This window comes from Triplophysa rosa, linkage group LG8 (assembly GCF_024868665.1).
Source record: "Triplophysa rosa linkage group LG8, Trosa_1v2, whole genome shotgun sequence".
NCBI lineage: Eukaryota > Metazoa > Chordata > Actinopteri > Cypriniformes > Nemacheilidae > Triplophysa > Triplophysa rosa.
Window position 1 is genome coordinate 1,220,504 of NC_079897.1, and position 27,394 is coordinate 1,247,897.

The 27,394-nt window shown below is 36.9% G+C and overlaps 1 protein-coding gene across 2 annotated transcripts in view; it reads right to left on the reverse strand.

The window, feature by feature from the left end:
• The window catches only part of LOC130557580 (mannosyl-oligosaccharide 1,2-alpha-mannosidase IA), a 150,960-nt gene that overhangs the window by 53,304 nt on the left and 70,262 nt on the right, over window positions 1-27,394 (reverse strand). For both annotated transcript variants that reach the window (XM_057339462.1, XM_057339461.1), the window contains exons 2-3: window positions 27,233-27,329; window positions 9,750-9,865 (exon numbers count right to left, since the gene is read on the reverse strand). In XM_057339462.1, coding sequence (XP_057195445.1) covers window positions 9,750-9,865; window positions 27,233-27,329 — 213 coding nt within the window. The remainder of the gene's footprint in view (window positions 1-9,749; window positions 9,866-27,232; window positions 27,330-27,394) is intronic.

Consider the following 27,394-nt stretch of genomic DNA (forward strand, 5'->3'; position numbering starts at 1 on the left):
GTTGGTTCTTGTCACATGACATACGGTGCGCTTGCGGCATTCTGAAAAGTTGAAATATTTTCATCTCGATGCAGCGCCGGCGCGCCTAGAAAGACGCTTGCAGCGCGTCTACATTTAAAATAACGAATATGCGCGCACAAAAGAAGCAAAATGTGAATCGCCCCTAATGCTGGGTTCACACCAAACGCTCTTTATTAGTCGAGGGAAAAGTTCGTTATTTTCGTGCGAGTAACAAATATTTTCAACATTCGCATAAGACGAGATTGATGGCTGAAAACGCCGGTTGCGGGTGCTTGAACGCGATTTTTTTTCAAGCGGGGGCGCATTGGTAACTATGATATGCTGAGCGTGAAAAAAAAACGCTGGACATAAAAAAATGCGACGTTTCCGTTGAAAACAATTGAAAAAAACACGCCGTACGCCGGCAGAAACGCCTCGTTGGACACAGCCCCTAAATCCAAAGAGATTCAGTAAAATTATACACCGGTGATGATCCACTGTACGTGAAAATAATAGATATACGGTACATAGATGTCACATTAGGACTACAGTATATTTACATCAAAATTTAGACATTTAGTAGATTGTGCAACAAAAAATAAAGCAATGCATTTTAGGAAGGAAATAATAAGAAAAGTGCTACACAAATTGGAGAAATCTTCACGTGTTTTATTGTCACGTATTAAAACGTGATAACACAGTGCATAAGTAAACGATACTGTACAGAGAAAAGATTAAGATAAGAGCGGTAAATAATTGCCGTCACTTGAGTCCTCCAAAGGATGATGTGACTAGAGTACGTATTGACTTGCTCACAGGAAGAAAGCAGAATAATCTCAAGAGATGATAAGAGAGCCACAGGAGAAACCTGTAGAGGATAATCACTTTCTCCATCTATTCATTGATGTGCTGATCAACAAGACCCTCGGTCACAATTACACCACATCTAAAGACACCTGGAGCTTTAACACGGCCTGAACTCGTTGAACAAAGACAGCAGACGGTCCGAGCCAAACACATTTCTTCTCCACTCAGGTTCACTCTAAGCCAATAGAAAGCAATCCCAAATCATTTCAAGTTTAAATAAATGAAGCTGCCACATAATCCACGGAGATGAAAAAGAAGCTTCTCAGAACCTCCTTTGCTTTTCAGAAAGCAGAACGCTGTGAATGAAGACGGGATTGAAAAGAAATACGATTAAACTCGTAAATAAAACAGTCGATCCGCATTATATGTGTGTGTTTAAAAAACACAAAAGTCCAGTCTGTAGTCTGAATGGATGAGCTGCGCTTGACGCATCTGTGCACATGGATGCTGGGAGTTGTAACGTTGCTAAGCAACCGTGAGCGGCCTGCATAGTGGACATTACTGAGTGACAGAATTATTCACCATATCGTAATATATTCTTTTGTAAATAACAGCATACAGTGACATGAGGTAGATTTAAAGTGTTCATTTTGGACGCAGTATTCCTTTAATACGTGCCACTTTAAAGCAGGTCATAAGCCTTCGGTGCTTTCAATCAGGTGTGTATTGTGTTATTATATGCAGTGGACATCTGGCCTGCTGTGTGCTCATGGGTAATGGCATGGCTCATGGCACTAAATTATCATTTTAAAGTCACAATCTTACGAGCACATGACAGGCCGTGTACAGGAAAGGTGTATGGAGAGATGCCACAGCGACACTATTGTTGGTAGCTCAAAAATGGAACGCAGCGAGATATTGAATGAAATTACAGGGGCTAAAAATACAGCGCGCTGAAAGCTCCTCGAGGTTTAAGCTCGGAAATGCGCTGCCTTGTGTTTTGTGAACCTGGCATGCCGGTAAGCAGTCGAGTGTAACCGGGACAGATTTAAAAGACGGGCTGCCCGGTTTGGTTTACAAGAGAGGCGATGGGGGAATGTGTTTGTGGCGGTCCCCAACTATCTGTCTGTTCCTAATGTATGATGGCCTCATGTTATTGCTATGACAAAGCTGTTGTATATCTAATGATCATATCATTTGTACTGCTAATAAAAAACCAACATTCAAAATGGACACGAAATCCTATCTTTTCCTATCTCGAACAGTATGTGTTTGTAGTGCACGATAAATCACATCACGAACAAGATGAAGGATTATCTATGTGCGAATCAAACTTACAGCTAGTTTTCTACATGATATTTGATTATATCCCTGCATCTGGGCAGAGACAAATCACATACAACAGAGAATCAATCAGAGAAATCCATCTTCCCAACACTTCATTACTGCATTTACTGTAAAACAAAGCCAGTATATTCACTGTATGCAGCGAGAACATAATGCTTTTGCATAATTCCAGGTGAGAATGAGAAATTGTATTATTATATTAAGTATCAAAAGTAACATATTCTTGAAAAAAAATTCATTCTCTCAGGTCACCTTCATCCATCACACAATCCCACAACTACAGGAAATTACCTAACTGACCGTAACATGAATTATTAATACATTAATCCTTAAAAGGCATAAATCTAGTCCAAATGTACATTAAGGCATGAAAACACATCTGAACCTGACCTTGTGAAATGACCACACAGCAGATATTTACTAGAACATCCTAAAGGAACACGTGTGTTCCGGATTCTTCTTTAACATGCTACTTCATTCACAAAGGAACAAATCTAAAGCTTGAATCGATGCGTTCGGAGCTCAGAGGCAGAGGGATTCTGCTGAAATTAAGACAATCGAAAATCAAATTCAACTTCATCAAGATAAAATTGATATTCATTCAAATTCAATCTGGAAGACTAATTGAACTACTAAGGAATAAACAGAAGTCTGGAAAGAAACACTACAACAAGATGTGATTTGCTTCTAGCCTCGGGCCTTACGCCTGCGGTGATATTTACTGTGTTTGCGGCTGCGCAGTCAGTTGTTAAACTTCAGTACTTAGAGAGATTAGTTTGGGGAAGAAATAATGATTTCTGAGAACAGCCTTTAGTCACAAGAATAAATTACACTTCAAAAAAGATTTCTACGAGACACTTTGCTAAAGTTATTGACTGATACACGGTCAAATGATCGACACATGTGGAGGTCGCATTTCAATCCAAAATAAAATACATTTTTATCATGACATATCCATTAAGAAAGATAAATAAGGCTGAATTTTAATCATCAAAAAATATATAAAGATACTGTATTTATATAGATTATGGAAATATTCTTACTGAATGCTGATTTAATACAAATATTAAACGAATAACATCAAATATATAATTAAAATAAAATGACAAAATATATAAATAAAATAATTAATTAAATAAGGCAGTATACAACAAATTGATGAATATTTGCAATTGCATTAGTAATCTATTTTGTCATGTCTCTTAAAGCACCACTATTATTGTGTATACGAAATTCCATATTTCATAAACTTGAAATAAGCAAATGAATTACAAAAAATACAAAACTATAACTATAAAGAGTAAATGGTGTAAGTGATGTAAAAACATCAAACCTGTCACAGAGAAAAACAATATGTGAAGCATGACATCTCTACCACAGTGGTTCTCAAACTTTTACGTTGTAAGGCCCCCTTTGTGTTAAGTGCATCGTTTGCGGCCCCCCATATAAAGACGTATAATCTTAAACTTAGAATTTTAATTAAACCAAAAACATTCAGTTACACAATGCTGGAACCTCAATTCGTTTGGTTGGTGGTGTCATTTTTCTGATGTTTGATTGCATAAAATCTATGATAAATTTCTATATTTCATAAAATGCCACAAAATCTGTGGCCCCCCTGGATCCATCTTGGGGACCCCCAGGGGGCCACGGCCCCCAGTTTGAGAACCACTGCTCTACCAGACACACAAATACTGATTTATAAACTTTATCATCTACACGTAAGCATTTACACGTATCACCAATCTCTTCAACACTTCAGGGGTTGAAGAACACTATAAATTTGATTATTTTTGACGCCCAGAGACTTTTACCGGAGAAGAGCTGAAGAAACACGCTCATTATCCGCCCTCTTAATCAATGCGTCTCTTTCTGTGAAATATCATTTACACTACGCTTAAATGAGCAGTAATGCTGTCAAATTCAGACTGAAAATATTTGGAAATGTCAGGCTTGTCCATGCAAATAAGCGCCTGTATCTCTGGTACTAATTCTAGGAGACAGAGTAAGTGAATTTGAGCATTTCAGGTGTGAGGAATCCTTTGCTAAGCCTAAACTTTACAGGACGTCCTTCAGGAATTAACTGGAGATTTCAATGAAAAGCAGTTACAAATGAAATAAATATTTTGCATTTCTCACTCATCAATGCATTTGGCAGAAGCTTTAATTCAAATCGACACGCAGCGCAGCGCTCAATCTATACATTTGTTTTCATTAGAATGTGTGTTCCTTGCAAACGGAACTCATGACCTCTGCGTTGCTAACACAATTGCTCTACCAGTCCAGCTACAAGAACACACATTTTTCAATATTCAATCAATATTTTGAAATCAAAAATGATTCAATACTTTTAGATACAAAAAATCATTTCACAGCATTGTCATCATCAAACACTTTTATTGTCACTGTCCTTCCGAAACCTCAGATGTGCTGTTTTTCAGGAAATTGAAAAAACACTACTTTTTAAAAATGATTAAATATGTGTTGTCAAAGTTGACAAGCACTTTTTAATACGTTCTATGAGTTAGATATTTACAAAACCAAGTAACAAACATAAAGGGTGTCTATAATAATTTATGTTAAAAAATAAAAATCACAAACTATGGAGATATGAGGTTTCAGTAGGACAGCAGCAATATTAAACACTATTGTAAAACAATTTGAAATTTGACTGTTATTTCTATAGATTTTTTTACGTATAATGTAAAAACTGTAATCTTATGAAATTTGACTATTTTTAACAGATTTTTACAGATACAGTCAAAAACCGTCAAATTACAGAAAATACTGGAAATTTACAATAAAACATGTAATTTCACAGAAAAAAATGTTATTTTACAGTGTGTTTCTGCACAACAGCTGCCAGAAATTGTTTTGTGTTTTCATGGGATTTTTTTAGTCAAAAGCAAAGTGTAATACAACATTTTCCTTGTTAATGTCGAGTTTACTTGCGTCACCTCAAACTAAACTGAAAACCTCCCCCAAAAAATCAACTGGCAAATCCAGTCATGAAGTCTTTAAATCGAATGCTTCTTCATGTAATTCCCTTAATCACCAGATGCTGATACAGATTCTTTAAAGGGGTCATATGACGCGGCTAAAACGAATATTATGGTTTGTTTTAGATGTAATGCAATGTGTATACACGATTTAAGGTTAAAAACGCTGTATTTTCCTCACACCGTGCATGTTTGTATCTCCTCTTTGCTCCGCCTCTCTGAAACGCACAGATGTTTTAACAAAGCTCATGGCTCTGAAATGCGAGGTGTGCTATGATTGGCCAGTTCACCAGTGCATAGTGATTGGTGGAATACTGCAAGCGTGTGAGGGAAATGTAACGCCTCTGACCATATTTGGAACATCAGGTTCCTCTTCAGTTGTACTGACAGGTACGCCCACCTTACTTGAGTATACATTTGGGTGGTCTTAGTCAAATCACACCACCAACTGACGAAAGGTTTTCTATATAAATGGTTGTTTTCATGTTAGCGTAACACTCTTAGGTGAGCAGCGAGGTGTTGACTCACCTCTAGAGAAGTGTCAGTCATGTTAATGAGAGAAGAGAGAGTAACAGGCCTATCGCTCGTAACTTCAGTCAGATCTCTCATCGCCCGCCGCCAGCGCTGCCAACATTCAGCCCGAGCGTCTGAACGTGTGAATAGGGCAATCAAATCACACGGTAATAAGAAAGTGCTTCTTGGAGAGCTTAAATTGTCTTCAATTACCCTTTACATTCACTCTGTGATTGGCTGATTTGAGTTTAGCGGTGTTGAATCACACCACCGCTACAGAACAGAACTAATCACATTATTCAGATGGCACCGCCTGCAGTATAAACACAGCCATTCGGGTTCTTCTCTGTTTGCATTCGCTTTAGAAAGCCAGAAGAGTAGTTCTTCTGAATAAATTCATTCTCCTGACCTCAGGATAAATGCGTTTGACTCCGTTCTGGCCCCGTGGTACCGCCAGGATTACCTCAGAATTGCTTATAGTACATCACAGGTAGATTCATTCCTCTCACGGATGAGGGGATATTTCAAATCTCTACAAGACTCGTCCTGCATCAGACCCGTTCCGTCTTCCTAACGTTTCACCAGATTACAGCCCACAAGCTCAATCTTTCTGGATCGGTTCCACCCACTGTCTGGCCGGCCAGAGATCCGACCGGGTCGACCTATCGACCTAGCATCTCATTCTTTTCTTTACCTCCCGATGTACGAAACTCGTGTCTCACAGATTCATCAAACAGACGCTGCGCAGAAAGACGCGGGACTCCATTTATATACATATTTATGAGATAAAAGCATCTCAGGAAAGCTCAGAGAATGTAATGAGCCACTCAAGGACCTGATTGAGACTCGCACGGCAGTGCCGCGGTGAAATCTGCTGAAGTACAACGCTAAATTAAAAAAGATTTTAGAGTTTTTCTTTCTTTAGATCAATGGAGTTGAGTTGTAGTATCAGATAAACCTGATAAATAATACAAAATATTTGCATTTTGTATTTGATAAATAATTTGATTTCCACACTTTGACTCCTTTTACTTTGATTTACTTTTGATTCAAATAGTTTTAGCAGTGCTTTTGTTAGTTTCAGTTTCATTTGTACTTAATTTGTACTATTGTGATCTTAAGGCATCCTTTATGAGATTAAACGAGTCATATGACATGATTTAAAACATTATAAACGTGTGTTTTTTGTGTAATACAATGTGTTTATACATTTTAAGGATGAAAAAAATCATTATTTTTCACATACCGTACATTATTGTAGCTCTTCTATGCCCAGCCTTTCTAAAACGTGTGCTCTGAATGGTCAGTCGTTTCATGTATTATTATTATTATGTTTCTTTAAATAGACTGTTTCCGGAAAGAATAAAAAAAAGTAATATAAAGAATAAGTTTTAGACTTATTATTCTACAGTTTTTGAAGAATAACTACTCTAAAATGTGAAAAACATTCATAACAAAGACTTATGCTGGGTTCACACCAAACTCGTTCCACGCTTTTTAATACTTGCGGTAAAAGTTCGTTATTTTCGCGTGAGTGACGAGTTCTGACAAATGTTCTCAACCTTCGCGGAAGACGAGATTGACGCGCGTTAGCGCTGCCCGATTCGTGTCATTCGCACCCCCTTCCTCGAGTTCGCATCTATACGCGACTTTGCATTGACTTTTTATGTAATTTACTTGCGCCAAACGCTTAATTCGCGTAATTAATTCGTGTAATTATATTTAAACAAATATTTGAACACATGTATTTATTAAAATCAACATTCAATTCTTCCATACAGACTCCAGAATATGTGAATATCAGAGTCAATATGAAATCATCTGCATTCACTTGTATCAGTTCACCAATAGGTGGCGCTGTTCTAAAGTGCACCTATGGAATCTGCACACGTAAAATTGATGCAAAACCAAAGCTTAATAAAATATCTGTGTATTTTATGGGTAATCTATCACTACTCTCACACCGTGTCTACACCGGACGCGACCGGCATCATGCCGCATCCAGTGTGGACAAAATTTCAAATTATTATGGGTTCTAATGCGTTCTATTGTCTTTTGACGCGTGGCATCGCGCCGGTGACACAGCACAGGGATCTGGAGTTTTGTCGACCACGACACTTTCTCTCTGACACAGATGCACAGGCTGCATATTTCTCGTTCACGACTGAAGAGCTCGGCCCTCCATCACAGGCTAAATGGTCAGCAAAAGAGTGAAAACTGCAGGGGGCAGATGGATTCAGAGAGTACAGAGACTGATGGATAATGCTGACTTTCTCACTGTGAGTCTTCATGATGAACGGTGTGAGAGACGACACCGCTCGCCACATCACCCTTCACACACATTTCACGAACAAACCGACCTGCCACTCATCCTGAGATCACTTCAGATAACGTGACTGATCCTACGGCACATTCAGTATCAGTGTGTCTGTATGTGTTTGTGTTGCTGTATATTCTTGGAAAGGCCAGCGGAACAGAAAACACCCTCCATATGCACGACTGGGCTTCCGACCAAAACTACGTTCAAAATATTACAAGAACCTTTAATGTAGAGCCAAAGACGCTTCTGGCAAAATCACAGCGCATTACAATGAATCTGACAGAAAACCTGAGGAAAATTATTGAAAATAATGAATGATGTTCATTATACTTTAAAAGAAGATATTACATTATAAAGAAGATATTTTGAGAAATGTCTCAGTGGTTTTGTGTTCATACGATGGAAGTCAGTGGGGTTCAGTGTTGTTTGGTTATAAACGTTCTTCAGAATATCTTCTGTTGTGTTGTGCAGATCAGGTTTGAAATGACAGGAGGGCGAATGAATTAGGGTGAACTATCCCTTTGTTTTATTTTAATAAATGCTCTGATAACTTTCAAAGGTTACAGTGAGTTTTTAAATTACAATGAACATTTCTCTCAAAAGATCAAGGAGAACTCCAGAGAAATGAGACCGAGAACAAAAGGTGGAGAGGTCTTGAAAATTCCCAACAGTCATGGCTGTACAAAAGAACGCAGACTAATCTCTCTCTCTCTCTCTCTCTCATCGACTGTACAGTATTGGCAGGCCTCTGTGGCTTCTGGCTGCTGAACACGTCTATTATCACAGGATTATTCTTTGAAGAAGTCGCGCCCTCCCCGTCTTTCCTTCAATCATTGAATTCAGTGACGGGCCGAGCGATCCGAGCGCGGGCAGACAGAAGCAGTCCAGTGAAGATAAAGTCCACTCGGGCCCGATCACAAGTCACAACAGAGGCCTTTGATTCACTCACCGATGTTTGATTTGGACCAAAACGGTCTCAATTCCCTCAACTAAACATTGGTTAAAAGAAACAATTGATTCCAGCGCAGCCTGTAATCGATAGAAAGGTTTTTCACGAGCGCTTCAGACGGCCTGAGATTTACACAGTTACACTTACTCCAACCAAACACACTATATACCTGTGACATACTACACAACAAAAACTAATATCACAAAACACATTCTAGCAAGGTTATTTTAGTTTACTACAAAGTTCCTGTTCATTGAAATCAAATCAAATATTGACCTAAAAATTATTCGAAAAACTTAACTCCAGGACAAATTGAAATGTTGCCCCAAAAATAAACTGAAGTAAGTTTAAAGCAGTAAAATTATAATAATAAACTAAAACTAAAATAAAACTTTTTTTAGCAACATTAAAAATATTTATTTACCAAAATTGCTAAAACTTTAACTAAAATTAACAAAAAAAACCTAAAAATCTATGATATATTAATATATTAAATACTATATATTAATCAAACAAAAATCAAAACTATAATAACTCTGCATTCTAGAAATATAATTAATGTAACTATGAAAATTAATATTAAAAAGTATTTCTCAACTAAATCAACAATGCATCCAACTATGAAGTTTGAAAATAATTATTTTAGACGATTATTAAAGCAATAAAATAAATTTAAAAAATGAAGAAAGATACAAATGAAGTAAACCTCAAGCAGTCTGAACTATACCAAAACAAAATCAGTTGAAAGATAACCATCACCAGTAGTTTAGTTATGATCTTTGAAAAGCTAAATGATATATTACACGTGTCTTACCGAGTTCAAGTCGAGGTTGTTTTGGATCCATTCCTTCGCTTCTTCGTATTCCTCCATCAGACCCATGATGTAAAGTGTGTCCAGAGAGTCCACGATAGAAGCCCCTCGAAGACCACCTGCACACACACACAAGTCTGTTTTGGTATCTTCATGAGGACTTCTATACCAGCCTAATGGTATTTTGTCTTCTGTAAACATGTGATCAGCAAAGCATGTGTTAGTAGTCACAGAACACATGGAAACTGAGCTTTAATATCTAAAAATGATGAGCACTCATAATCCTCATTCAGAAATACACCAAATCTTAAAAGTCCTGCTAATAAATTCCCACACAAAACTGAACTCTTCAAAATAAAGGTTTAAAGAAGGTGCAGGAGCTATCTGTTCAACTAATACATTCCCACACTAAACAAAACTAATAAAAAATACAATAAATATAACAAATTAATGGTATAATAAATAAATATAATAAATGAATAGTATAAAATAGTGGTAATACATTTCCACACAATATAATAAATAAGTAAATTATAATAAGTTAGTAGTATAATAAATCAGTATTATAATAAATAAATATAACAAATGATTAGTAAAATAAATATTTATAATAAATTAGTAGCATAATACATAAATATAATACATTTATAGTATATAATAGTGCTAATAAACTTCTACACCATATAATAAAGTAATAGTATATAATAGGGCTAATAAATTTCTAAACCATATAATAAATTAACAGTATATAATAGGGCTAATACATTTCTAAACCATATAATAAATATAATAAATTAACAGTATATAATAGGGCTAATAAATTTCTACACCATATAGTAAATATAATAAATTAATAGTATATAATACTGCTAAAACTACTAATATACTATATAATAAATATAACAAATGAAAAGCATTTTTAATAAATTAATAGTAGTGTAATAGTGCTAATAAATGTTTACAATATATAATAAATAAATATAACTAATAGTAAAATAAATAAATATAAAAAATAAATAAATAAGTTATTAATGAATAAATAAATGAAACTCTTAAAAATAAAGGTTCAAGCAAACACTATACATACACTGTATCTGTTTGTATTTTTTAACGTCTCAAGCACTACGGAGAGATGCGTCACAGAACATCATGACTGTTCGTAAGCACATGACATTGACTACATCTACATTTTAAGAGTGTATATCTCTAATTCTTCAGGTTCAGATGATTTCAATTTGGTTTGAATGAACTGTTATAGCGTGTTTTAAGCAGAAGATCATCCTGACAGCCGTGTGTGAGATCTATACAGCCCTGTGTTCACAGCTTACCCTACACTTCATTTAAACACATTCAAATCTCTTCACATTCTTAATGAAACATTTTCCACAGCTTTTATTTAATTCAGTCGTACTTAAATGAGATCGCTCAGGCTTCCCTCTCCTTTAATGTAGAAAATATGCAAAGCCCTATGAACAAAACAAGATCTTTATTGCGAGTTCGCAGGCGGTGGGCCCATCGGAACAGATGAAAAGCACATTATTTGTAGATAGAGGACGTCGACAAACAAGGAGATATTTCATCAGTCCAACGGGAATAAAGGAGTTCATAAAAAGTCTGCAGCGTGTTGATTGGGAGAACTCTCTTATAGCGTTCCTGGCTGGAAATGTGCAGCGCTTCACATTTAATAAGCATTTCAGTTACGAGCTCAGGAAGCGAACGTGATGTAGGGAGGAATAAGCAACCTTTCCTGTGACCTCACTAGAAATACTGGAGCTGGTGGAGGATTTGAACACGCCGCTGTGAAAATGAGACGTGCGGGTAAAACGGGTGTGCACGAGTGATAATGTGATGCAACTTCCAGCAATGCTGCTTATTGCAAGGTGCTCTCAAGCAATGTGTTGTAAAATCCACTCGTGCGCCAGCGTGGAGCGCACCCAGCGGGTCTGAGGGCGCTAATAACCACAACGGGTTCTAATAAATGATGCTGTAATCTATTTAGTGAACATAACCTCAAATGGAAAGTCACGGAAACGGTTGCCTAGGTTACACTTAGGAGATTATTTCATTTTCAGACTCCTGTCCATAAACATCTCACGGTTCTTTTCTTCATCCAAATGCATTTTTAAACTCGTTGTTTCACACGATGGTAGGGTGAAATATAGACAAACCTACATTGGGTTTATGAACCTAGAAAATGTCCAAAGCGTCTTTCAAAGAACGTTTCTCTTCAAGTATTTCTGTCACCGTTTCATTTTAAGACCCAAGAAGGTCGAGACATTGGACGCAGGACAGGGCGAAATCAGCATCGTTATGGAGACATACAGATATTAATGCGTTTAAACTAGCTCATTTTCATGATTTGATCAATTTCATGAAAATGTAAACAACATATTCGCACAATACTTTGTGTAAGTTTTAGTATTTGCGATGCAAAAACAAGCGAACTGGCTGCAATCTTTATAAGTCACAGAATGCCGTATTCATAAAATGATTCATATACAGTAAAACTCATCGTCACAAAATGTTTTATTTCCTAAAGATAAATGGTGATGAACAAAGTTCTGCCATTATATTAAGATTGAAAAAGAATAAGTGATTCCTTCTAACCTGATCTGATCAGAGAAAGAGAAGTGACTCCATGAGTTCAGCTCTACATCAATCCTTTCCTCATATCCGCTCATCCCTCCTTTCTAATCAACAGAGAGCAGGCCCGGCTTAACCTTTGACCCCTTCTTGAATCCCGATACGGGCCAGTTAATGAGGTCACCAGCAGACGGAGCCGAGAGACTGCGTTCTATTACTGCTGCTCTTATTAGTGATGCTGCGACATGTCAGCTTCCTCCAGAGATCTCGATCATGTCTCACTTTCAGGCCTCGCCGGAGCTCGAACTGAGACACGGATGAGTTTAAGAGAGAGAAAGACAACCAGACTGTCAACAACAATCAGCTCGACTTCACTTCTTCATCTGAGCTGGAAAATAACAAACTGTCATTACGACAAAAAGATTATTCTCTCATGTTACTAACGTTTTAATGTAATTGTCATGTAATGTTACGTTTACCTGAGAAGGTTTTCGGTTTACGTTTATGCTTAAACCAAGAAAAGATATCTGCCAAGTCTTGCTGAATTAAGATGCTTATGTTTGTAAACACCACTGGCAGATGTTGAACTCTGAAACCAAGACGGGTCACCATCGACTTTCCACAGTAGGAATAAAAATGACTACGGTCAAGTCAACGGTGACCATTTTTGGGTGAACTATTCCTTTAAGAAGCAAGTAAATTGATCTTGATTTTAAAAAATGTCGTGCTGTAAAACAAGACAGAAATATTGTGTAAGAAAATCATTTTGACTCAAATACAGACTGAAAAGATGTTTTTTGCAGGCCAGGTTCTGTCCGACGTAAAATAATTCCGTCCTTCTCAATCTGAAGCTCATTCTTTCTTTATGTGATTTTGGTCACGTTTGGTTTTCGCAATGAAGCTCTAATTTTCACTGAGCACTACATCATCCAGATGGGTGGAACAGAATAAGCGTGAACATGCGCGCGTGTCAATTCTGGCGACATAAAGATGAAAAACGCGTAACGTTTGGAGAATGCTCTTGATTTAGCGTCGCGCTCTGCTCCGTGAGCAATATTTGTGTTCTGATGACAAATGATATGGACGGCAGCCAGAGAAAGAGAAGGATCTTTAGTGCCGCTGGTTCCAGGTCCCTCCGGCTGCGGCGCGGTGAAGCCTGTTAAATTCCTATAGAAAACAGCAGCAAAGCACCGCTGATTGATAGACTCAGATGGGGCGAGAAGCAGATCAATCCATCACACCCAGCATCTTATTCATTACTGCGGCCGCAGACACCAGCACACGGGCCCGGAGAGGACGGGACAGCGTAGGAAGAGACCAAAGTCACGAAAGAGACACTTCTGCTTTTAAACCCCATGATATGCATAATGTACATAATATTTCGCCTGTATCGCAGGCACCTCGGGTGACCGTTCACCCTTACCCATAAATCTATACGACTGACCTCTTTTATTGATGTTTCTTTAAATGGATGACATCATAAATTCAACACGGCTGATGAAAGTGCTGGACAACATACAGTAAAAAGAACACTTCATCGTTCAATAATTTTTGGTTGAATTGTATCACAGATATTCATATCACAGACTATGAATGGCTAAAATGCATTTGCAATGTGCATTTATAATATTTATTGTAAGTGTCAATGCTCATCTTACTGTATATAGATGTAGTGCAACAGGATAATAAAGTTTCATTTGGTGAATGTTCTCTGTGCACAAGCTCCCTTTCGTCTATACTTAAAAGGATAGTTCACCCAAAAATGTCAATTCTGTCATCATTTACTCACCCTCTTGTCATTTCAAGCCTTTATGACTTTCTTTCTTCCGCAGAACACAAAAGAAGATATTACCAGACAGATTTTGCCCCCCGTTGACTCCCATAGTAGGAAAAATTACTTTATCGTCATTTTTTCCTACTCTGGGAGTCAATGGGGGACAAAATCTGTTTGGTTACAAGCATTCTTCCAAATATCTTTCTCTGTGTTCATCAGAACTAAGAAATTCATACAGATTTGGAACAACTCGAAGGTGAGTAAATGATGACAGAATTAACATTTGTGGGTGAAGTATCCCTTTAAAGATATATTTTATACTTAACAGATCTGTGTTCTTTGTATCAGTGTTTGATGGAGGGACGCGGCACACAACCAGAAAACAGACAATAATTGCTGAAGTCAGATCGCTTGGTGTTCTGATAATCAAACGCTTCGGCCCAGCGATCGCAGACCTCACACACCATCTTAAAGACGTCTGCATCTGTCTGATCTGATAACTGCTGCGCTACACACAAAACTAAAACATCAAGAGACATGCGAGAGAGAATAAATGCAGACTATTACTGAGAAACACAGAGAGACATTTAAACAGCTGGTTAGTGATGTTAATATCCAGATAACAGTCTTATCTAAACCTGACGGTGTTGTTTGAGACGTATAGGCTTATAAACACATTTCTCCTTAATGCTGCTCTCAGTTAGGCTCTTAAAGTGAAACGTTTCCAGCTTTACACATGGATTAAAGAAACAAACCTGCTGGGTGGTTTGTAGGGTAAAACGGCACAGCTTTGGTAACAAATATGCAATGTGTTTTAATGGAAAATAATCAAAATAAATGCAGTTTAACAAACCTGCAGCTGTCAATTATATCGTTCATAAAAAGAATATTGAGAAAGAAAATGAACTCACTCACCACGCTTGGCTGGAAAACATGTTCATTTTGTACATTTCTAACACTGATTTAAGTTAGTTAATTTTGCATTTATTATTTTACCCCCTTTTTAAATAGTTTATGAAAACTTTGTGAATATCCGAATCTTTGCTGGATTGCCTTTAATTGTTGTGTTGACTGCAATTTGTTATCGAATTTATTACAGACTATTAATGCAACTTCAAATAAACAACTTGAACTTGATCACACTTAATACACATTTTGAAAGGCCGTGTGCCTTTAATTTCATTCAATTTCTTAACAATTATATTAAAATGTTACTTTATAACAAAGTTGTGTTCAACAACTTTTTTGCAGTGTTCTCATAATTAATACGAAAGTAAAATCTCTTTAATGTCTCAATTATTTCTCCTAGACATCAATGAGATTAAATGGAGAGCAAATGGTAACTCTTCAGTCTCATCAGCATCTTAGATATTTCTCCCAGAAATCAGCCAAATGTCATCAGCGTTTTAGAAGAGATGTCAACAATGTGTCAAACTGAGCTCAGATTTGTCAAGTCTGCGGTCGAAAGTCAATATTATTGAAGATCTCAACATTTCTCATCAAATTTACCCAAACTAAATTATTTGACCTCTACAATCTATTCATTTACACCTCCAAACTCTTCATGTGTTTCAACAATTATAACAGACTGTCCACCCCTAAAAACGACCCAGTCGGTCGTTAGTACAAGCACCTTATTACGACCAACAGTTACGTATTAAGGATGAGCGCTCTCTAGCACCAGCAGCTTATTATGAAGTACAGTCAATCTATTGCTTTAGCTTGTTCAATTTTTTATGGATTTAATTCTTCGTATTTGTTAAAGTATCAATAATTTCATCAATATTTTAGTTTTAAAGATATTTTTGAACCCCTAACCCACCCCGCACCCTAAACCTAAATACTACTCAACCATACAAAACGCAACACATGTAAATGTACAATCACAGGTATTTATTGCGTAAATTGACAAACAAACATTGAATTGAAGACAAAAATAAGTTCAGACGAAGTTTATCCATGTACGCAACGCATGTAGGCAGAGCTCGTTCAGACTGACGTCATGACGCAATCGAGAGCCAATAAGACTTCACATTCAGCGCAGACGTAATGACGCATTCGGTCACAAGATACACGAGAACCAATGCTTTCTCACAATCACAGCTGACCTATCATTTCGTCTGGCGGTCATTTTAAATGCGTGTTAAACCCGGAAGTTCACAGGACGTGAAGATTAACTGCAGATGGTGCTCATTTCAGCGTCTTTTCCTCATAAAAATCGATCGTTTGACATCGGTACACTTGGAATATTTGTCCGTTTTGTAAAACAATTGTGCCTGTTTTATATGCTGTGTTTTATGTTATACAATAAATAAATGGGTTACGTTGCTTGCTCAAAATGCGTGAACGGTGTCATTTGTAATGTAAATAAAGTTCATCCTGACAGTTTAATTGCAAAATAATAGCGCAATATATCATTCTATAATTACGGTAGACAAAAGCTTCTCCTGCTGCCGGTAGAAGCGCTATTTTAGGAAACGCTCCAAGGGGTCGTATTTGGGGAACGTTGTAAACGACCAAAGTGGTCGTATGAGTCTAAAGCACACACACGGCTGTTCGGCGATGGTGTGTGGAGGGTCAGTGTGTAATCAGGCAGTGAAAATGGCAGTCTGCTCTGAAAGAGTTATTCTAATTGGTCAGTCCAGGAGCGTTTCATTCGCTTGCCCAGCTGCTTCTGTTATGACAACATCTCCAATATGATTAGATAGCCCTGACGGGCCACAATCGAAGCAGCAGATGCGACGCGCCGCCGGCTCCCGCAGCTAAGTTGACTGTGACAGAAGAAAAAACTCAATGAACGCAGAGGTTGTCCAACGGAAAGATTATTCTAAACACAATCGGACACACCAGTACAGACCAGAAACAACAGCAGAGAAACCGTGAGAGGAGATGGAAGTCACCTGGAAGAGCATCATGACTGACACACGTGTCAATGCTACAGTCACTGAATGACAAGACTGAGTGTTCATATTGACATTTGACTTCTTAAAATGAACACAATTCACTTTCCTAAAGAATGTTACTGGTCTGACTGTGCACCAAAACATGTCTGTCTAAATGTAAAAGTTAAACGTTTCATAGTCTCTAAACTATATAATGTTTTTAATACAATTTCAATATAGTAGACTACTAAGTACGTTAATTCATTAAAATTTTTAGTACAGGCCTTTAAAATTAAATGACATGTATTACTAATGCCGATCCATTTCTTTCAGGCTTAAATTTGATGTATCTGCCATAAACTCGGTCAACTTTCTATGTAAAAACTTCAGTAAAGCCTCATCAAATCACTGTTCATCATATTGAGAAACTTGCAACACTACAAGTATCTTGTTTGTATCTTCTTTATTTTTCATAATTATTTCTCTTTTAATTTCTCATTTTCTGTTGATTATGTTAAAACAGAAACTCTGATCTGAATCTGATGAAAGCAAATTTGTGTGCACTGGTGCAACAGCCGTATCATCTCTAAACGTAGACATCACATGATGTCAGTAAATGACACGATCAGCTCATTTACAGATGACATGCGGCCCACATGATGTGATTATGTGAAGAAACTCGCAGACTCTACAGATATTGGAAGAGAGCCGGAGACCGCGGTGACCTCTTTAGATGATGTGTGTGTCCCAGCGGTACAAACACACGTTTTACACCGTAATGAAGCCTGGCAGATATAACCAATGCAATCTATTAAAATATAATACACTTTATGTATAAAAAAACTTTTCTCCTTACTGTTTCACACACATTTATATTAGGGTAACTCAAATCATTTCGACCAGTTTCATGCAAACGATCTGAAGAAAATGTATTTCCAGGCACACTCCTGCAGAGCTTCAATAATTCAATATTTGAAGAGCCTCTCTTTCCATGTCGATTGATATGAGCAGCCAATACGAGTTAGTGAAATTAATGCATTTAAGGTCTGAAAGATTGAAAAGCTATAATCTGCAGAATACATGGAAACATATTCAAATGGAAATTCACACAATGGTTGGTGGAAACTCCAGTTAATTAACATTTGATGTAAAACGAAAACCTTCGATGATTCACTTTTAATTTCACACCATGTTATGCCGGCCCAATTTAACTGTGACAATGACCACAGGGCTGACGGGAACGTATTTACAAACACCAGGGACAAGATATCTGAGACGCAGATGAGACTTACGCAAAAGTTTCCATTTGCTCTCATTTAATCTCTCTGATATCTGGGAGAAATCTACATCTAATGTGACTAACGGACGTGAGGGGTTTAAAGGCTTTTGGGAATGACGTTGATGAGTAAAAAGTGATAAGATCGTCATGGATACCAGACGTCACACTCAAGACATCATCTCAGCATCACTGCAGAAACATGTCACTGTCTCTCATTCTGTGCTTCTGGTTTATCTTCATCATCTCAATCAGTACTGTAACACATTCACAAATCTCCTTTAATCCGCCTGTGTGTCATATACCGCATGTGTTATCTGTGAGTCATTCCCAAGAAACTCCCTGATCATTTGCTTCATGTTTTAATCTTGCGGTTTATGTCCAAATCCAAGAAGTAAACTGTGTTTCAATAGCTGCCTATGGGAATATACTGGATACATATTATACATATTATATGGGAATATACTGGACATTATAATCCAATATATGAAATATAACATTTCCAAATACTTATATTTTTCAAATGATACTGATATAAATTAGCAATTATTTTTTTTTGTAATATTGTGACCGTTAATATATATGAAAATTGAAAATATAATATCCTTGCGTTTCTCTATATAATATATGTTATCATATCATATTATAATATAATATCATTTCTGTCTGCATCTACCAGCAATACAGACGAGCACTTAAAAACGTTAATCATCTTTAAACTATCTAACAATAAAAAACTACAAACCCACACAAAACACAAAACAAACAGGCCTGCGTTTCCCAAAAGCGTCGTAAGCCTAAATTGATCGTAAAAACAATCGTACGAGTGATCTTAATATTACGGTCTGTTTCCCAAAAGCATCGTAACTTAAGTAGCACTTGAAAATCATCGTAGATCTACGAGGGCTCTGGAGTAAACGTAAAGCCCTAAGTGCATCGTAAGTCACCTGCAGGACAACCAGAGAATTGCGCTTAAACTTAAACATGCCTCTATATGTGACTTATCATGTTTTTATTTATTTGGTTTTTTTGTTTGTTTAAATCTTTTAAATTACAAAACTAAATGAATAAAAAACACAGTACAATAAAAATTAAATGACTGAACATATACATTAATAAAGTAAAGAAAAAAAAATATATAGTATGGGCAAGTTGTTGGTAACAAGGGATGCATGTTTGTTGCTGGATCGCTGTATTAAAGTTACTCCACATTTTCTGCAAAGTAAAAATGTTGTGTTTAAAAGAGAAATGGTCAAAATGCTTACTTGGTGGTTGTCAGTGTCTTTCTCCTGCTGCTGTAGCCTAGTGCAGCCGTGATTTCTTCTTTGAGACTATTGTCAACTATCCTCTAATTATTTAGAGGAACTATGTGATTAAAGGTTTTCAGACTGTTACAAACCTTATATATTACACACTTCCTATCATATGTTCCAACGACTGCAGAAGGCAATACTTAAAGAAACTGAATGCCTGATTTGCTGAGAAATTGGATTGATTAGCTCTTCCCTTTATCGTTCTCTAATCGAAAGGTTCATATTCATAATGAACACACTTTGTGCTTATTATTCTTAAAGTGCTGGTAATGTATGTGTACAATAAACATTTTGTTTGAGCTAGAAAGCTAGATAATACATAGGCCCTAATAAAAACTGAACTTGAAATTGCCTCCGCCACACCACACAAAAGTGCAATAAAATGTGCTTCAACAAACACATACAGATTTGATTTTAACTTTTTTATGTTCCCTAGAACGTGCTAAATACATTGCACAATTACAGTAGATAAGTCCTATCTACACATAGAAAAAGTATTACACGTTGCACAAAAAATATGTTAAGCAACATTAAACAATATTCACCTACCACATGCACATCTGGTGAAAATTAACATTTCGAAAACAAGCGCGTGCTACAAAAACGAGCCATTGTATAAAGTGACATTTCAGCACCTGACAAACGGACAGCGACTCGTAAGCACTTAAAGCACTGCTGCGTGCGATCGCGTTAAGTGCATTGTTGGGAAACGCACGTGAAACGATGAAGAACATTCTCAAAATCACTTGCTAAGGTCCATCGTTATTGGGAAACGCAGCCCAGGTTAGTCTTCAGCCGTATACCGTATGTTGAATTGCAAATGATAAATATATTGTTTGTAATATTATTAATAGTAATAGTATAAGAAATACCGTTTTTAATAATTCTTTTCATGTTTTCAACTCAAATTTAATTAAATTTATTAAAGCAAAATTGTATTTTATTAAAATTTTTTGCAATTTTGTTATGTGCTTTTGTCTATTTATTATTTACTTATATATTTTTAACATTGGTATATAAGCTTTATTTTTAATTTCTAGTTTTATTTTAGTTTTTATTTATTTTTAGTGCCTTAGCTTCAATTTTCATTTTAGTTCTGCTAAGGCAACATTTCCACATTTTGTTTATCCTTTTTTAAATAATATTCAGATCTATATTTTATAACTGTATTAAATGAACAGAAATATTTTTAATAGTTTAGTTAACTATAATAAGCCTGATTTAGAATACTGCGCAGCCATGAATTGTTCAGAATAAGACCAGAAACCTCTATTGTGAATTAATGTTGACTTTTACCTTGAGCTCCATCCCACACCATTAGATCTTCTCCGGCACTTTCCGCCTCCCTCAGCAGAGTTCAGTGTATGTGGGAAGTGTCGAGGGAGCAGAGGTGGGCAGTTTACAGAGTGTGTTATGAAACTGCTTTAACAAAAAGCCATTCTTTGTTGATAAAAGCTCTGGACTGCACATGGAGGTTTTTAAGGTTAACTTTTAAGGTTAACACAAACGCTGTGATGTCACAGGCTCTCGGTTTTACTGACCATTGCTAGTGAGCTTCGATGCTTCAAAACTAAAGTTACTCAGTTGGTGGGGGAGGAAACTCATCATGACATTTTTCCTCAAACATGCAATATAATCTGATCAATAAAGTGTAGAGCAGATCAAAGGGTCAAAACAATCAACCCACAATCTTAAATTTGACTGGATGACCTCTGGATGCAGGTCTCCACTCAGTTTAAAAGGATGCACACAACACTTTAGTGATGTCATCCCACACAGACTGCACTGCACCAGAGCACACCAGGGTTATATCCTTAACTAAAACTAGTAAAACATGTCTGTTAAATAAAATACAAGGCCTAAATATTATTAAAAAATAAACAAATGTCCCTTTTGCAATTCTGAAATAAATTCTAATTAAGGGACTCAAATTATTGATTGGAAATAAATAAAACTACTACTAAAACTAAAACTGAAATAAAAATAAACCTTTAAAAAATATAATAATATAAGTATTATTTAAAAAAAATAAAGGCCTAAAATGTTGCTTGGGCAATAAACATAAATAATTCAATATTAATTATGGAATATTAAATAAGATAACATATATACAATATAAATAATGATTTAAATTAATAAACCAAAATTGCTATAAATTATAATGAACATGAAAACTACAAATATAAAATAATTGGCAATTCAAAATATTCATATTTATAATTTTAATAATACTAAAAAATCCTAAATACTACTTAAATACTACAGGGGGCGCTAATGAGGACCTATTTGAATTTTTAAATGACAGAAGCTTTGCTTCAGAACCCACATTATACATCTAACATATAAAGTCGAAACAACCTAACATAATACCACAACTGATTACTATACAAAACTGAATGAATGTCAATAAAACATAAATCATGTATCACATAATTATTACACGGCTCATTTGAATGCTTGATTCTGATTGGCCAGTCGCGACATTCCAAGGTTTCCGGTCCTGATCACACTGTCGGGGATTATTTCTGCGATAACATCCGGTTGCCTGTACATTATCCCTTATGTAAAATACTACTACTACTAAAAGACTACATTATACTGAACTGCATAGATCAACAAAAAACAAAATCATTACTAAAGTTTTTTTACATTTAAGTTTTTGCTATTTTCTTAAAAACAAACAGGCTGAAACCAGCACGTCTTATTACAGACATCTGTGATGGTTTTAATGTACGGCACATTGTGTTTGCATTACTGACCTACACATAACAGAAGTGAATAATACGGGATTATACTGTATATTCCTGTGTAATCTGTGATTGTGTGCTGTGGATGATGTGTACTTGTTTTATTCAGGATGGAGAAAAGCACAACAGATGCAACACAACGTGATTCCTCTAACACAACACAACGCAAAACATCATTTCTTTTCTAAACACTCATTTCTATAACAGTCTCTCGTTCGCTTACACAACAAAAGCATTTCAGCAGCACGCGATCCCACATCATAACTATATGATAATTCACAAGCTACTGTATATTACACAAATCTCTGCATTCACACACACTCATAAATAATCACATTTATGTTTGTATTATTGTATATTATATTCATACTTACTGTAAAGAAATATTTGTCTTGTTTAGTTTAACTTGTATAACTAAAATAAAAGTAAGATCTTTGGGAGATTAAATAGTTTAAATTGAGGCACTAAAATGATTGATTGGAAATAAATGAAACTAAAACTAAAACTGAAAAAACATGTTAAACTCAAATTGAAATATGAAATAATTAATACAACTAAAATGAACACAGGGGGCGCTAATGAGGACCCTTAATGACATTTATAAACAGAAATTAAGTATCTTTAACGTTAGATAAAAAGACATTGTTTTACAAAAAGTTACTTTTCTAGAAGTAAACAACTAGATTGTGTTGAGCGGTCTGCAGTGTGTTTGTTTCTTCCGAACTAAAGCTTTCTACAGTTCATTCATCCGCTTGTCTAATCCAGTTGGCAAAAAAAGGCGGAGATGTTGGAGGTGGTTTCAAAGTCAGCCTTGTTTGTTGGTTTTCTCAGTTTTGCTCAGGGGGAGGCAATGAATAGGACGTTTCCATGGACACATGACAGATAGAGTTGGGCTTCATTAAAAATCCCACAATGCACCTCAACGCCGGCGCCTCCAGAACAGACACAGGCGCTTCTGAAAGGGGTCCGAGGTCAAAGCCTGGTACATTCCAACTGGCATGTACTACGTTTGTTCTTTCAGTCTAAATGTGGCGGGCATGTGCAACTGTTTGCTCTGTTTACAGGATTGAGCAGAGGCACATACACTTGATTCTGAACTATTGTTTGTCGATTTGTTTAAAAGTATTTTTTCGTTACTCAAAATGAGATGAAATACTAAATCACTTTCTTTATCCAAAATACACCTTTTTATTTATTTTTGGTCCATATTAAAGAGATCTCTTTATTATCTCAATCATTTCTCTTGCACATCAGTGTACACAGGGGGCGCTAATGAGGACCCTTGATTAAATAATGACATTTATAAGAATAAATAAAGTTTCTTAAAGACATTGTTTTATAAGTAGTTACTTTTCTAGAAGTAAAAGTTGCAGACAACTTTTCTCAACTGTGTCTCACAAATGTCTCCATCAGAAGAGATGTCAACAACGTGTCAAACTGAGCTGAGTCTGCAATCAAAAGTCAATATTATTGAAGATCTCAATACGAAGTCAAACATTTCTCATCAAATTCACTCAAACGCAGATTATTTTACCTCGACAATCTACATTCATTTAAACAATTGTCTCATTTGTTTCTGTTTTATTTCTCCTAAGCAATTTGAGGAGAAACATCGTGGTTGATACATAAATACTAAATGCATAATTGTAAATGTTCCATTTCATGTCATTTCACCGCATTCAGTTCAGACTTTAAACTTATAAACGGGGTGAAATCAAGAAGCATTGCTGCCACATCGCACAACGACCCGAATCATAAACTAAAACACACTTAGAAAGCACTAAAGCCAACGTGCTCTCATAATGGAATGATCTAAATCCTGCGCACCTTTTATTAAGAAGCACGAGAGACTCGAGAGATTTAATGTTGAAGCTCTTCCAAAAGTCTGATGGCCTACAGCGTCTCTCCATTACAGCTGTTGTCCTTTATCATGTGACCCGCCGACCTCTCGCTCTCACTGTAATGAAGGGTAATGAGCACACACTCGCTCGCCACCACAGAGAGACAGAACTGAGCCCGAGAGGACACGCTACACACGAGGAAGTGTCTGATGGAGAAAATAATGGAGGAGAACGAAGGTGCGGATGTAATGACTGAAACGAAAAAGGAGACGGCTCGGACGGAAGTGAAGAGGAAAACAACGGGCGAACAGAAGAGAACAGAAACGAAAAAGCAGGCGGTGCGTGTGAGAAAACACTCTCGGAGAAGAAACAGAGGAGAGAGAGAGAGAGAGAGAGGAGCTACGTCACATCATCATGACCTGATGGATAAAATAAAGCTCCGCCCTACATTTGCTCTTCTTGAACATCGCTTTTCACACAGACATATCACAAAACTAAAATGGGCTGGGAACAGTGTTCAACATCGACCTTACACACACGCATGCACACACACACACGTCTGGTTTACTATCTCTGTGGGGACAGTCCATAGGCGTAATGTTTTTTATACTGTACAAACTGTATATTTTATCCCCTACCCCTAACCCAACCCCTAAACCTAAAGATCGTAGAACACATTTTGCATTTTTAGATTTTTAAAAAATATTGTTCTGTACAATTTATAAGCTTTTTTGACCATGAGGACCTCAATTTTGGTCCCCATGTGTTGGTGTGTATTCAGGTTTAGGTCCCCACCGGGATATACAAACATGAACACACACACAAACACAAACACACGTGCTCAATATTTTCCATCTCTCGTACAGACATTTTAACACACACATTTTTACGTCGCCGTGAAGACGCCACATCATCCGTCACACACACATGCATCCGCATCCACACATTCAGACGAGAGTGTTTTCCTAATGACTCATAACAAAAACAGGACATTTATCAATTCACGCACTGATTCAGGATAAAAGACACAGTAAATCAGCTGGGACTGTCTGCATGTGGCCGTCACATAATCATTTCATTTATTAAATCATTTATTAAATCAGATAAGATGGCAGCGATAACGAAACCTGCCACCAAAAACTGCCAAGAAGAACTAAATCTAAAAGGGAACGAGAACGCTCATTCTGGGGCGGGATTTGATATGTCAGAGCACACAGATGAAGCTCGGTCACCTGACTGAGAGAATGATCACCATCATTGTTTCTCTGTCATTGAGTGATAGCGGGCAGACGCTCATCTCTGTTCAACACGAAAGCACCTGACGGTCACATACATCTCCTGTCCTCAATGGGCTCGTGAGATATTTATAAGATCCCATATGAGGATGCGAAAATCAATCGAAAGCTGCTATTGACATCTGGAATGACTTTCTCTGTCTGCGCCATCACGGCAAAAAATGAAAAGATCCTAAAATCTGAATTCCATCTGAGCAATAACATTTTTCTCCGGTTGCGGTTGACTGTATCGGTGATGTTTCCGTATGTTTTCGGCAGGTCGTGTGAACACAAGACATCTCACGGACTTGTTGACTCACGGGATTAAACTACAGGACATTAGAATGTGAAGTCATTTGCTTACCCGATTAGTTATATTTCGCTTCTTTTCCCAGGCTTGAAAGATTTTTCCAAAACGCCAGCTGCCTCAAATTCACGCCCGGAGCTCAGGATTGGATCATCCGATGGGAAAGACAGATTATTTCCCGAAGCTAATTGGGTTTCTCTGATAGAAAACGGCAATTAACTGATAAAGTGCCGAAGCTTTGACCCTTGAATTTCTGCCAGATGGGTCATATTCCGGAATTTAACAACTAGGAAACCCTATTACATAATCGACAGTATGTTTATTCGCTCAGTGACCATCCGGTGCATCCAAGAGACAAATGTTATTGCTCAGATGTTTGGATGGAGCTCTCAGTTGCGTTTCATTTAACACAAATGTTTCTCCAAACATTGCTCGGAAGAAATGACAACAGACACAAACGAGAGTTGAATTGTTAAAAGACGTGAAGAGTCTGGAGGTGTAAAATGAATGTAGATCGTAGGGTTAAATCGATGAGAAATGTTCGAGGACCTGTTCGGGTTGCAGAATGCGATTTAACCTGCACCGGTCACATGAGACACAGCAGTATATCACCTCGGTCCAAACCGACCTACCACAGTGTTTAAAAAATGGACAAAAATCCATATTTCAAAGCTAAATTCCAAATGTCAAGCCGTCCGATATTTCCACATACACATAGGATTAGTATTAAAACGCTTCTGCATGATCAGATGTACGGATGAAGGTGCCGGCGGTCCGACCCAAAGGTCCAGCATCACCTGCAACTGGAGCAAACCAGTCTTCAAACCCGTCTGAACCCCAGAAACCTTCCTCTGTCCTGTCTAGACAATGATCAGATTCTGTTCTAAACTCAACTTGCTTCTGAGGGATGTGTTTTTAAAGGGCCAGCGCTCATTGAAAGAGATGAGGATCAATGACCAGAGATGCACATCTGATGCACATTTTTTTTACATTTATGCATTTGGCAGAAGCTTTTATCCAAAGCGACTAACATTGCTTTGTACTATACATTTTGTTTCTGACTATGTGCACGAACCCATGACCTTGGCGATGCTAGCGCCATGCTTTAAACCACTGAGCTACAGGAAAGCCTACATACATACAATAACGCTTGAAAGCAGATGTAACGCAAGAACACGACCTGATTGATCACAGCATCTTAACTTAAAGACAAGATCATAAGTGATGAGTGCGCACCCTATATAGATACCAAAGCATCATATCAATGTCACATTCATAACTTTGAATTTAAAACAATGTCTTGAACAGTTTTTCAAATGTGGGTTTGAAAAAGACTACAAGGAAGAACGACCAGAGACATTATAGACACATTATTGAAATTACTGAAATTATTGTGTTCTTTACAGAGTCTGTACTGACCGTACTGACTTGAACATTGGTTGGGAGATGATTTTCAAGATTGTTTAGGGAAAACGTTAACCTCACTCACCGAACATATTCCCAATGTGTCCATTCCTGGTCAGAGGTCGAAGTTCATTCTTGCCCCAGGCGTAAAGCTTATAGTTGTCCCAGGCGAACTTCATCATCTGCATAAAAAAACGAACACATAAACATAAGAGAAACACTTGAATTGCTATACTTCAATGGGACG